Source organism: Aethalodelphis obliquidens, unplaced genomic scaffold, assembly GCF_003676395.1.
Source record: "Aethalodelphis obliquidens isolate GAN/ISIS:26980383/991018 unplaced genomic scaffold, ASM367639v1 scaffold38, whole genome shotgun sequence".
Lineage (NCBI taxonomy): Eukaryota > Metazoa > Chordata > Mammalia > Artiodactyla > Delphinidae > Aethalodelphis > Aethalodelphis obliquidens.
Window position 1 is genome coordinate 6557464 of NW_020837982.1, and position 12136 is coordinate 6569599.

Consider the following 12136-nt stretch of genomic DNA (forward strand, 5'->3'; position numbering starts at 1 on the left):
TTTTACAAAGTACAACAGAACCTCCTTTTTCAGGAACATGAAACATGCCAAGTGTTTGGAAAAGAACTACAGAATTGGTCAAGAGTAAATTTTTCTTCTTGAGTTAGCTCTACCAAAACATCTCATTGGCCACAGCCCTTGCCAAAGCGAGTTAGTAGAAAGGAAGATAAATGCGATTCTGCCTGCCCTTCATTCAAATATTTGAGTGTGAACCATGTTCTGAACACTCAGCTTCCTGAAAAGCTACTCCCAGGCAGCTTCGGGGCTATTCAGTTCCTGATTATAATGCCGGGGCAACCACTGGGCACTTCTTGGGCATGGCTGGGGTGGGCAAACTCTCAAAGCAGTGTGTATTCTTTTCCACCAACTCATCTGAACCACATGGTCCCCAGTGGTGACAGAGCACCCAGAGTTCAGACCCAGAGTCTCCCGGCCTTCTGACTGGGATGGGGTTTAGACTATTGCTATACATCCAGGAAGACAACAGCTATCATTCCTACTTTTTGTCTCTTAAGTGTGAAACCGCTAGCAGCAATGCCCACACCCTCAGCATCTTCTGAAGTTGTTTTTTTTTTTCCCTTCTCAGTAATTATGCAGTCTGTATTTCATTTGCCTGCTTGGGGAGGTAGAAAAAAGCGGTCTCTTTTCAGGCTTGCTAATAAACAGAACTCAGAAACGATGTGTTGTAAAATCATTGCTACAAGCTTGATTTTATTAGTGTTTGGTCTGTGAGTCTGCCCAGAGTACAGAATGAAAACCAGAGAATAAGGACTCGAAAACTGGTAGAAAACAAATTTAGAGTTGCCATCCTAGGAAGAAATTCCCCAACAATAAAATGGCCCCATATTTATTTCTCTATTCACAATTTATACTCCACTGGTTTTAACAAAGGATTCAAGGAAGCTAGGTACCATAAATGAAACTATACCTCCAGAGGTAAGGAGCCTCACTAATTTCTTGCTTATAAGTATTTTTCAATTACAATACGACTATTAAGAGTTTAAGTTCCCACTGGAGTGGTACACAACGTTTCATTACTACTAGAAACCAAAGGAATGTTCCAGGGAAACAGACTATCATCATTTAGTAAGGAGGCGTCTAGCCAAAACCCCAGGCTAACATCCAGATGCCTGCAGATCAGCTAAAATCCTTTTAAAGGGCTTAGGTTCTCCAGGTACCAGTTTTAAGGTTTTTTTCTGGGAACCAGGAGTTTTTGTTGCAGAGCAGTTAACTATTTCAAGAAACATTCATCAAAATAGGTGAGCAATAGGGAGGGTGGGAGGGAGGGAGACGCAAGAGGGAAGAGATATGGGAACATATGTATATGTATAACTGATTCACTTTGTTATAAAGCAGAAACTAACACACCATTGTAAACCAATTATACTCCAATAAAGATGTAGGAAAAAAAAAACCATAGGTGAGCACGTCTCTAACTGCAAAGCTTTCTAAGCCCTCCCTTCCCCTCATACACTAGGCTTGTGACTGTCGGGCAAGTCCTGTATTGTTTGGCGACAGCTCAGCAGCAACAGACCCTCTTTAACTCCTCCCACACGGGCTCCTTTCCTGTTGGTCAAGGTCCCCTTGAGACCCTACTGGTTGGGTCCCACAAGGATGGGCGGCAAGTCCAACAAACAGGATTTCATCTTTTGTAGCTCCTGGATCTCGTCATTCCAAGGGCCATAGTGTACCAGCAGAACCTTTTCTGCCTGTTGTATTGTGTTCAGAGCTTCGGGTATTGCAAACCTGAACCAAAGGAGGTAAGAGGAGTGAATCCACCCATTCAATCAGGCAAACATTAACTGAGGGCCTACTCATACCCTGTGGAGAATGTAAAGTAGATCATTTTTGTCTTCAAGGATCTTACAATCTAGAAGGGCAGATAAGACTCTCAGAAAGACACTGAAAGGCAGAGTTTGAGATGAGAGTTATGAAAAAAAGGTATAAAGATTCCAGGATTCTGAGAAACAGGCAGATCTCAAAGCACTAATCTGATATTTACCCCAAGGTTTACTCAGCAGTCTCTGCCTTAGAGTCACGGAGTCCGCCTATGGCCTGACTCTGCAGCCCTTTCCCTCTCTCTGACGGGGTGGACTGCCTCTGTGTCTTGGGTATCAGGTCCACCCACCTCATAATCCTAGGACCGAGCTTCAAACACTCTCCCACACAGCAGCTTTACCAAGCTTGGACATATTCCGCCTAGAAATACTGACATCAGGGCCTCCTAGTGATCCCAGTTACAAAAGCGGATGAGGCATCAACTCATCAACCCTACTCTTCTTTCCTTTTAACCTTTAAAGCTGGGTTTCTCAACTTTGACACTGTTGACATTTGGGGCCGGATAATTCTTAGCTGCGTGTGTGCGGGGGCTATCTTGTGCACTGTCAGATGTTCAACAGCATCTCTGGCCTCCACCCTGAGTCATGACAATCAAAAAATGTCTCCAGACATTGCTAGATGTCCCCTGGGGAGCCAGATGACTCGTGCTTTATTACAGCTGCTTTCAAAGGAATAGGACAGGGGGAAGGAAGAGGCCCTGGAGCTGAGTGTGCTGAGAATGAGTGCTGAGGGGGGGAGGTGTGAATAACTGTGGGGGGTGGGGGTGGGGGGGGGTGGTGGGGCGGGGTGGGGGAGGGGACTGAGAAGAACCTCTATGAGGTGGGGGTGGCAGGTGGGGGGGCGGGGGCCTGGGCAAGTTCTTCCTGGGAAACTCCCTTCAGAGCTAAGAGCTTCCCCATATCTCCCAGGAGGAAATTCTAAAGTTTCAAGTTTGTCAGCAGAACAGAAGGAAGAATCTCTCCTAAACGGGAAATAAAGACGTGTCAACATGCTTAAAAGCACTGTAGAAAAAAAAAGGGATACACAGAAGAGCCTAATAAAAGAATGGTATGTGGCCTGGTGAAGTGCTGGGAAACAAGAGAAAGACTTACCCATTGAAGAAGATTTGGGCCAGTTTGAAGAGTTCATGGCCCATCTCAACACTGGTTGGCCCGTGGCGAACCTCAACCACCCGGAGACTCTTCTGTAGATGGGCGGCTGACTTCTCCCAGTCCCCTGCAAAGAAAGGAAAATCTGGTTCCAGAAAAGAACCACAGTCAACTGTGGATGAACATTTTCAAGGTAAGGAAAGCTAAATGGAAGTGAGAGCAGCCTCAGTTGAAAGACTAAGAGAGAACCAACCAGACGAGGCTAAGATCATGACCAAACGCACAAGGCAGGGTCATTCCTTGGAGCGGAAGGTGAAGACACACATCTTACCTAAGGCAGCATAGGCCTGGGCCAGGTCATCCTCGATTCCTCCCACCACGCTGTGTTCCGCCAACAGGAAGCTCTCAGCAGCATGCCGGCATCCCAACAACAGCTGAATGGCTCGCTCTATCAATTCAAAGGAAAGTGGGCTCATTACAGACACAAACCCCCCCCACCCCGTCTTAGAAATGAGAACCCAGCCCTTAAATTCTCTATGGGCTGGGCTGAATGTGGAAACCTCACTTTGTCTCCTTGGGTTGTGATCAACCCACAATTTTTGTTCCAATAACGCTGTTCTCTTGTTTTCTCTTTCAATAGCAAAAGGTGCTGGGTGAGGCCTCCCCACATTTACTGTGGGTTTCCAACTTCAGTTTGAAGTGGAATGACTACATTCCATTTAAGATCATTATTTCTCTTGACTCAAAAATCTAAGCTAAAGGTCAACTCTCATAAAAATAGGGTAAATAAATTCCCACGATGTGAAACTCTAAGGCAGAGTTTTCCAAGGTAATGAGGGGTTCCATCACTCCCTTTCTGGAAAAAGCAGGATACTTACACCCATTGGGCACATGCCCCAATGCCCTTTATTTTTCTTATTTTTATTTTTTAAAACATTTATTTATTTATTTTATTTTTGGCTTCGTCAGGTCTTAGTTGCCACACATGGGATCTTTTGTTCTGGTGCGTGGGCTCCAGAGCATGGGCTCAGTAGTTGTGGCGCTCGGGCTCTCTAGTTGTGGTGCACGGGCTCCAGAGTGCTTGGGCTCTGTAGCTGTGGCACGTGGGCTCTCTAGTTGTGGTGCGTGGGCTCAGTAGTTGTGGTGCACAGGCTTAGTTGCCCCGCGGCATGTGGGATCTTAGTTCCCTGACCAGGGATCAAACCGGCCTCCCCTGTGTTGGAAGGCGGATTCTTAACCACTGGACCACCAGGGAAGTCCCCCCACTGCTCTTTAGAAGAGAGATGATGCTCTGATGAGGGCAGAGCAATTTCTCTAGGAAATTAGGTCATGAGGCCCTCGAATTAAAATAAATGACACTGAACTTCTGGATATGCACAAAGATCACGGATGTCAGAGACAACCCGTTAGTCTTTAACTAACTCTCTGATGCCTAAGAGAACAGCTTAAATCAGTTGGCCCTTTTTCAAGGACGCCAGGCAAACTGAGCTGGTAAGGGTTTGGTCTCATTGGCCTACAAAGCCATCTTGTGGCTGGCATGGGGATAATTAAATTCAATGCTTCAGTCTTCACCGAGTATCCCTGAATTCAAGGTGATCTCAAAATGAAGAAAAGGGAAGGGGCTGGAGGACCAAAGCAGGGAGCCAGTCTCACCTAGTTCGCCATTTCTGAGAAGCTTCCGGGCCATCCCCACCTGCTGCTGAAGGTCCTGTAGCTGAGAGACTAGGTGATCTCTGCTGACTGATTCCGTACAAGATGTGCTGCCACAGCTCAGAACATCATCTCCCTGTGGAAGTCAGTTTTGTCTTTATTCCTGTACCAGAGTCCGCTAGCGACACTGCATGTGCTTACATTACAGGATTGCTCCAGAGCTTCTGACCCTATGGGGGAAAGACGCCTGCAGCAACACACCATGGCCAAGGGCAGACTGGATCTGGTTTGATGGCAGCAACTGCAATGAGAGCAGGAGCCGATCCCTGCTTGAGATTTACTTTTTGCAACCAAATTAAACTGGTACAGACCACAATGTCTTTCCATCTTGATAGCCCCTCTCTTCTTTCTCTTTGGGGCTGGGACTTTGGATGACAGACACATTTCTAGTGGTTATGAAAGAGCCATAAGGAAACCAACAGAAAAAAGGTGCTGGGTGAGGCCTCCCCACATTCGTCCTCGGGCTTGTGACTTCAGCTTTCCAACACAACCAGCTCCACGTTCTACTTACAGCTCTAAGGCATTTGCTGTTTTTCAGACGCCAGAATCTGTGGCCCCATTTGGCAGTAGCAACCTGACTTCTCCGGAGGATCCTTTCCCACCCTCCTGAAGTCAGGGCCTGGGGGCTGAGTGGGGAGCACGTGGCTCCGATCTGGCCCAAATGGCTGGGGGGAAACAGTGACTCTGATTTTCCTCCAGATGCAGGTATCAGGTTGATAAAACACAGTACGATTTTTGCCCAGATCTCTGTTAGAGTACATATGTTTTTATCCTTCTGGACTGGGGGAATCTGACGCTGGAGCTGCTAGCAGCCATCTGGTCACCACAGGAGGGAAGTCTGTCTGAGGTTGGGCTAAATAATACAGAAAATGGAGCTGAGGGAGGTGGAAAGAAAAAGTAGGTCTTGGTGACATTATCTGAGCCCCTGGATCACGTTGTATTTGAAGTACCCCTACTCTGGGACTTCTGAGTGATTAACTTGAGCAAATAAATTCCCGGTCTCCCTGAACCCCAAATCAGTTTAGGTGGGATTTTCTGTTCTTTGCAAGAAAGAGATCACTAAATCCAACCTTTCCCTGTGGTTCCTGCAGGGGGGTAATCTATGTGTGGGGAAGGTGGGCAAAAGGGAAGAGAGAGAACTGGTATCAGCACCTCTAAGTCCCAATGGCTTCCTCCTAAAGATTTAAAGCCTTTAGGCTGGATAACTGACTACCAGGAAAAGCAAAGAGAAGGGAAGGGAGAAAGAGATTCACCTGCAGGAGTGCTCTGCAACGGTGACAACAGAAGGCTTCCCGCCCGGGCCCCTGCGAGGGTCTCTGCTTCTCACGTTCACAAGGGGGACAGTTGCAGTCAAAGAAATACTGAGACCTCAGCTTCTGGCGCCTCTCGGCAACACCCATCCTGCTCTCGTGGGGCCCTGCAGAGACACCACGCTTGGCCAACATTTAAAGCAAGAGAGTATCAAGCACTACTTAAAAAACTTCAGCTTAGCGGAGGGTCTGGTCAATCACTCATCATGCGACAGGGACCTTTCAGTCAAACATTTGTGGAACTAGATATAGAAACAGGCTTCCAAGTTGCGGGGACAGGAAGAAAAAGAAACCAAGAAGTTGTTCCTGGCCTATTTTCAGAATAGGACATTTACAGGGATCAAGCAGGGAGTGTCTACCCGATAGTGCAGATACAACAGGGCCTAGCGAGGAGGCTTTTCTTCCCCATAAGTATGCACTGCCTCTGCCAGGATGCAGACTCTGCACAGGTGAGGCACCTGCCCTGTGGCTTGCTCAGGCGAATTCACCCTGTCCTTTTCTGCTGGAGAAAGGTGGACAGGAGGGAGGATGGATGGCTCACCATAGCAGTGGAGAATCTCTTGTCCTTTTTTAATCTGCTGAGATGCCCGAACGGTGGCGACGGTGCTAATGAAGGACACGCTGGTATTGGGGCTGCAGGAATGGTTCAGGAGGCTGACGACGGGGAACAGCCCCGTGGCAAGGCGCACCTGCCTGCTGTTCGTAATGAGGTTCTTCTTTTCAGATCCTGAGAGTGCAAGAGGAAAAAGGGAAAAATGTGTCAGGACGCTCATCCTGGCCTCACCCTCTATTCCTCAGAAGACGAGCTGGGCAATCGGGCCTGAAGCGCGGCTGAGTCAGAGCTCCACAAGCTGGATCCGAGATAAATCAGACGGAGCGTGACTCAGAGCAAACTCTGGTTCCCGGGAAGCAAAGCGAATGAGCACGTGAAACGTCCACCAGAATCTTGGAACCTAACTACTGTGTCTCAATACCACAAAAAATCCAAAGATTAGAATTTATAGAGAGTAATAAAAAAAGAATTATCAGTAGGGAGCCTTCCAGATAGACAGTTTCATAATGTTCATGACAACACAGAAACCAGAGTACCAGATGAGGTTATTTCCTAAAGACTTTTATAGTCCAAGTGCTTTTGTTTAACTGGTCTTTGGTTGGTTAATAGAACAAGTAACCTAATTACTATCCTAAACTAAATAGGCCTGTCATACATTTAAAAAAATCAGTATTTCTTATGCTCACCTCTTCATTCTGCCCTTTGTCCCAACTTGATGGGAAATCAGTCAAGCAGTAGTTCTCACTGAAAAAACTCTTTGGACCACTTCTATTCCAGACAGTCTCACGTCCCTAACCATCTCTTCTTTGAAGCACAATTAAACCAGCAATTTAACCACGTGATTGAAAATCAGGAAGGAAGGAAGAAAAAAGCCTCTAAGCAGTGAGGCTACTTCTGCACCAAGGCTCATGCACTTACATTCATATGTGAATTCTCTGTATTCTGCTGCAGGCCCACTTCCTCTTATTTTAGCCACAGTTCGAACTGGCGTGGTTATTCAGTTTCTCAGCCCACCACAGTCCAGAAACAGAACTACTAAGAGGCAGGTTTTCTGCCAATGGCAAAGGAGACGGGGACAGACTGGAGGAGGAGGCAGAAAACTTATACAAGAATAACAGCCTCAGGCAAACAAAAACACTAGCACCACTCCGAGCTTAACCAGAGGTTCTCAGACTGACCCCATACTTGCACGGGTTTTTGTCATAGCTATCTATGTCTCGGGAGGATGCATACAGAAAGGCTTAAATTGTGTTCAGCAGCCTTGGTGTAAGCATGAGGAGAGAGTGTTTCCGACAAGGCTGGTTGAAATATGAAAGACACTGGTACTTAGAGAGGAACTTTCAGTTTTCTGGAAAACTGATAAGCCATCAGATAATTGTGGTATCACCGTATATGCCAGGAATCTCAATGCACCAATCACCAAATGATGCAGTCTAGGTACATATGAAATGAATGAAGAAAATACAAACCATCATGTGAAAATGTTCTAGAAAGGAAAACATTAACTGTAAGGAATAATATTGTCTCTCTGCAGACGATTCTATTACCTGCTGCTGTGGAAGACAAGAATTAGAACAAGTAAATAAACTTCGCAGGGAACCTAAATGACTCAATTTTAGTCGACAATTCTACAAATTGTATTGAAATCTTTCATTAGAGCTTCTCCTAAAAGCTTAACTGATTTTAGTGTCCCCTCCCCCTCCCCCTTGTCCAATGCCTACCTTCTGGTACATGTACCAATGAGCAGCAGAAATGCTAAAAGGTAAGGAGGCAGCAGGAAGGAGCAGTGCAGGGCACAAACAGTTTGTCGTCTGAATAATCAGCCTCTGCATAATTAGAAGTCGACTTGCATTCCCAACTACTGATACCTGGCAATCTATATTAGAAGAGCTGCTAAAATTTTCCCAGAGAAGATTATCACAATACACATGAGTAATGTCAGCTTCGTGAATTATTTATGGGTTACCCTCTAACAGAAGTAGGCCCAAGAACAGAGTGGGGTGAGTATTTATGTCAGAGTTGAATTTCTCTCTAATTATCTCTACAAAATTAAGTACTGATTTTAAAAATTATTCAATATTTTGCATTAGTCATCTGTTAGCAGAGATCGTAGAAAGTGAGAATGTGTATGTACCTTTACCAAATTTAATATGTGACATTTTGTGCACAAAACAAACAAAAAACAAAAAAAGAGGGCCTGAATATTTTACGAAAAGTGTACCTCGCTAATATTCTTAGTACATTTAGTAAAGAAAAAACGGTTCATTCACAATACTTTCAGAATGTACCTATTCTGGTAGATACTTTACAAAACAAGAAATTTTTGTGTAAAAAAAGTAATCAAGGACCCACAGTGAAGGTGGATTCCTCGGTTGCTGAAGAGTGAAAGCAAACGGCAGTGAACTGATCTGAACTTCCATAGAACCTCATTAAGCCTCGTGAATCTAGATACATCACGAATACGCCATTCCCACCGAGAGAGATACACACACACCAAGGTCTGGAATGCCGTCAGTGGCCAGTTCTATCCCTTAAAATAAGTACCAAAGAGAGATTTCTGAGGAACTTTGATTAAATAGGATTTATACAAAGATAATAACATACATTTTTATAGGTTTTTGTCAAAGTCTATCCAAGTTAACACTTTAATCCTTCTTCTGTGCTACTAATGAAACAGCTGCTAATGAAATTCAATGAGAACACTAAACTAGGAGGTGTTGGAACCCCAAAGAAATAATAAAAAGGGATGAAACAAGATTAGAAATATTAGCAGACTGAGACAAAATTAGACTGAATTAAAAAATGAAAGCGAACATTGCTGGTGGGTGTGTAACTGGTACAACTTTCCTGGAGGGCAATTTTGCAATATGTATCAAGTGCCTTAAAAATGTTCATGTAAAAAAATGCTCTTATCATTTGAACTATTTTGTTTAAAGGAACTAATTAAATTAAAAAAGAAATACATGGCAGTGGGAAAAAAATTAAAAAACTGAAAATTATAGAGAAAATAACAGTCATTTATAATCCTCTCAGTCACCTATAAGACTTTGGTGCATTTTCTTACAGTCTTCTTTCTAGCCTTATATATGGACTTTTAACATAATTGGCAACATGGTGCACATGGTGATTTGTAAGTTATTTCTTTTTTTTTTTTTTTTTTGCGGTACGTGGGCCTCTCACTGTTGTGGCCTCTCCCGTTGCGGAGGCTCAGCGGCCACGGCTCACGGGCCTAGCCACTCTGCGGCATGTGGGATCTTCCCGGACTGGGGCACGAACCCGTGTCCCCTGCATCGGCAGGCGGACTCTCAACCACTGCACCACCAGGGAAGCCCCTGGCTTGTTTTTATGGAACTATTTTGATAACTTTTTCAATTTCTTCTACAATTACTAGATTTTTAAAGTATTTTCCTCCCTCTGGAAAAGCTTAGGCAATTTATATTTTTCCACAAAGTTGTTTATTTACTATTTTCAAATTCAATAATCTAAAATTGTATTAAATATTTGCTATAAATTTTAGAATAAATTTATATCATTGGCTATATCCTCTTCATCGTTTCTAATTTTGTGGCGTTTTCCCCTAGATTTCTTAATTAGATTTGCCAAATCTTTGTCTCTATCAGGAGTCTGTAACCTGTAGCCTTGTGCCAAATCCTGCCTGGTGCCTCTTTTTGTACATATGTGGTCTAAGAATGGTTTTGACTTTTTTTTTTTGGCCACACCGTGAGGCTTGTGGAATCTCAGTTCCCCAGTCAGGGACTGAACCTGGGCCCTCGGCAGTGAGAGCGTGGAGTCCTAACCACTGGACCACCAGGGAATTCCTGTTTTTATGTGTTTTAAGTGGTTGACAAAAGGTGAAAGGAATAATTCTTGTGACGTGAAAAATTTTAGGAAATTCAACTTTCAGTGTCAATAATAAACTTTTATTGGAGTCTAGCCAGGCGCATTCATATGTATACTTTCTACAGTTGCTTTCATGCTACAAGGGCAGTTGAGTAGTTGCAAAAGAGACCATACGGCCTGCAAAGCCCCAAATTTTTACTATGTGGCGCTTTACAGAAAAAGTTGGCCAAACCCTGGTCTATAGGACACAAGCTTTGGTGGATATACCTCTGAATCCCCTATTTTATTATGTTATCTTGGTTTCCAGATCCTTATTGTTAATATATTTGATCAAAGTCAGAGTGGTATATTAAAGTTTCTTATAACTATGGAGTTTTTGCCAGTTTCTCCTTGTATACTCAGTCATTTTTGTTTTATAGACACAATCTCTATGTTCCCGAGAGCTAAGGTTGATGATACATTGCAGAAGAGTCTCCTTTACAAAAATAAAATGCCTTCGTTTTACTATATATCGTACCTTGAGCCCTACTGTTTCATATTAATATTAATACCCTGATTTACTTGTGATTCCTGACATGTCTTGCCCACTTTGTGTTAAGTGTCACTTTTGTAAACAGAATATACTTGGATTTTAATCTTTTTGACCCATTCTGAAAGATTAATTTAAGAGTTTAGTCCATTTTTATTTACTATTATAGACTCATTTTTATCATCTCCCTATCTTTTGCTCTGTGAACTATTTTTTTTAATGTTTTTTGTTTTTTCCCTAGAATGAATGGAAAGGTTTACAACCAATTTAAAATTTACTAGAATAAAGTTACCACCATGTGAATAACTGTTTTTAATTTTAAAAATATAGAACAGTTCAAAGAAAAATGTAGCAATCACCCATATTTCCACTATCAGAATTCATCACTGTTAAATAAGATTTTGGTATTTTTACTTCTAGTGTTATTTTTTTCTATGTGTATATATATATATATATATATATATATATTTAAAACATCATATAAATAAGAATAAATCATGCATAAAATATTAGAACCTCATAGATGAAGACAGAGTCTCCAATCCACTTTCCGTCACTCCAGGTCTCCAGTATTATGCTACGTATCTATTTTTCTAGTCCTTTTTAGCCACAGAAAATACACGTATTTCTGGCTATACACAGTCTTCCTACCAAACTTCACTCTTAACAACTTGTGAAAAATTTTACTCAACACCTGCTAGGCAAATAAAAAATGGACTGTAATGAAATCTCATGCACAGGGAGCAACAAATTTTAGGCTAAGATTCTCTGACTGTAAGAGGGAGGCCAATGAAGGAAGGTGGATGGAAAACACTTTCGTTTGTCCCTATCGCTCTGCCATCCTGCCTCAGGGATTCAGCCTGAGTGAGTGGTCACTGCTACTATTTACCCAGAAAATAGTTTCCATAGTTTTTAGAGCTACTGACATTTACATCTTTTTTGTATGTTCTACTAAGTACTTTAGAGGCAAGACACAACAGAATCGAGAGCTGGCAGCTTTCTGCCGTATTATCTGGAAGCTCCATATACTATCTTTTATATTCAGAGAAACAAAAAATGAAAACAGTAGTTTTTAAAATGCCAGTGAATGTACCCTAGGGGAAACGTAATTCTGGAAAAACACTCAACGGATACATATTTTAGAAGGTAGCAATGGCTCAAAGCAGCAAAAGCAGAGAAGAAAACGGAGACTAGCTTGCAGTGTGATTCTGTTGTATCACGGGATGAGGCCAGTGCTATTTCTGGATGTTCCACGCACTTCAGGACA

General features: G+C 43.1%; 1 protein-coding gene across 4 annotated transcripts in view; it reads right to left on the minus strand.

Moving 5' to 3' along the window:
* Nucleotides 1–681: 681 nt before the first annotated feature.
* The window catches only part of SMYD4 (SET and MYND domain containing 4), a 38034-nt gene continuing 26579 nt past the window's right edge, over nucleotides 682–12136 (minus strand). For all 4 annotated transcript variants that reach the window (XM_027130605.1, XM_027130606.1, XM_027130608.1 and 1 more), the window contains 6 exons: nucleotides 6489–6674; nucleotides 5891–6054; nucleotides 4581–4713; nucleotides 3259–3375; nucleotides 2931–3054; nucleotides 682–1746 (listed from right to left, as the gene is read on the minus strand). In XM_027130605.1, the coding sequence (XP_026986406.1) occupies nucleotides 1593–1746; nucleotides 2931–3054; nucleotides 3259–3375; nucleotides 4581–4713; nucleotides 5891–6054; nucleotides 6489–6674 (878 nt within the window). In that variant the 3' untranslated portion in view covers nucleotides 682–1592. The remainder of the gene's footprint in view (nucleotides 1747–2930; nucleotides 3055–3258; nucleotides 3376–4580; nucleotides 4714–5890; nucleotides 6055–6488; nucleotides 6675–12136) is intronic.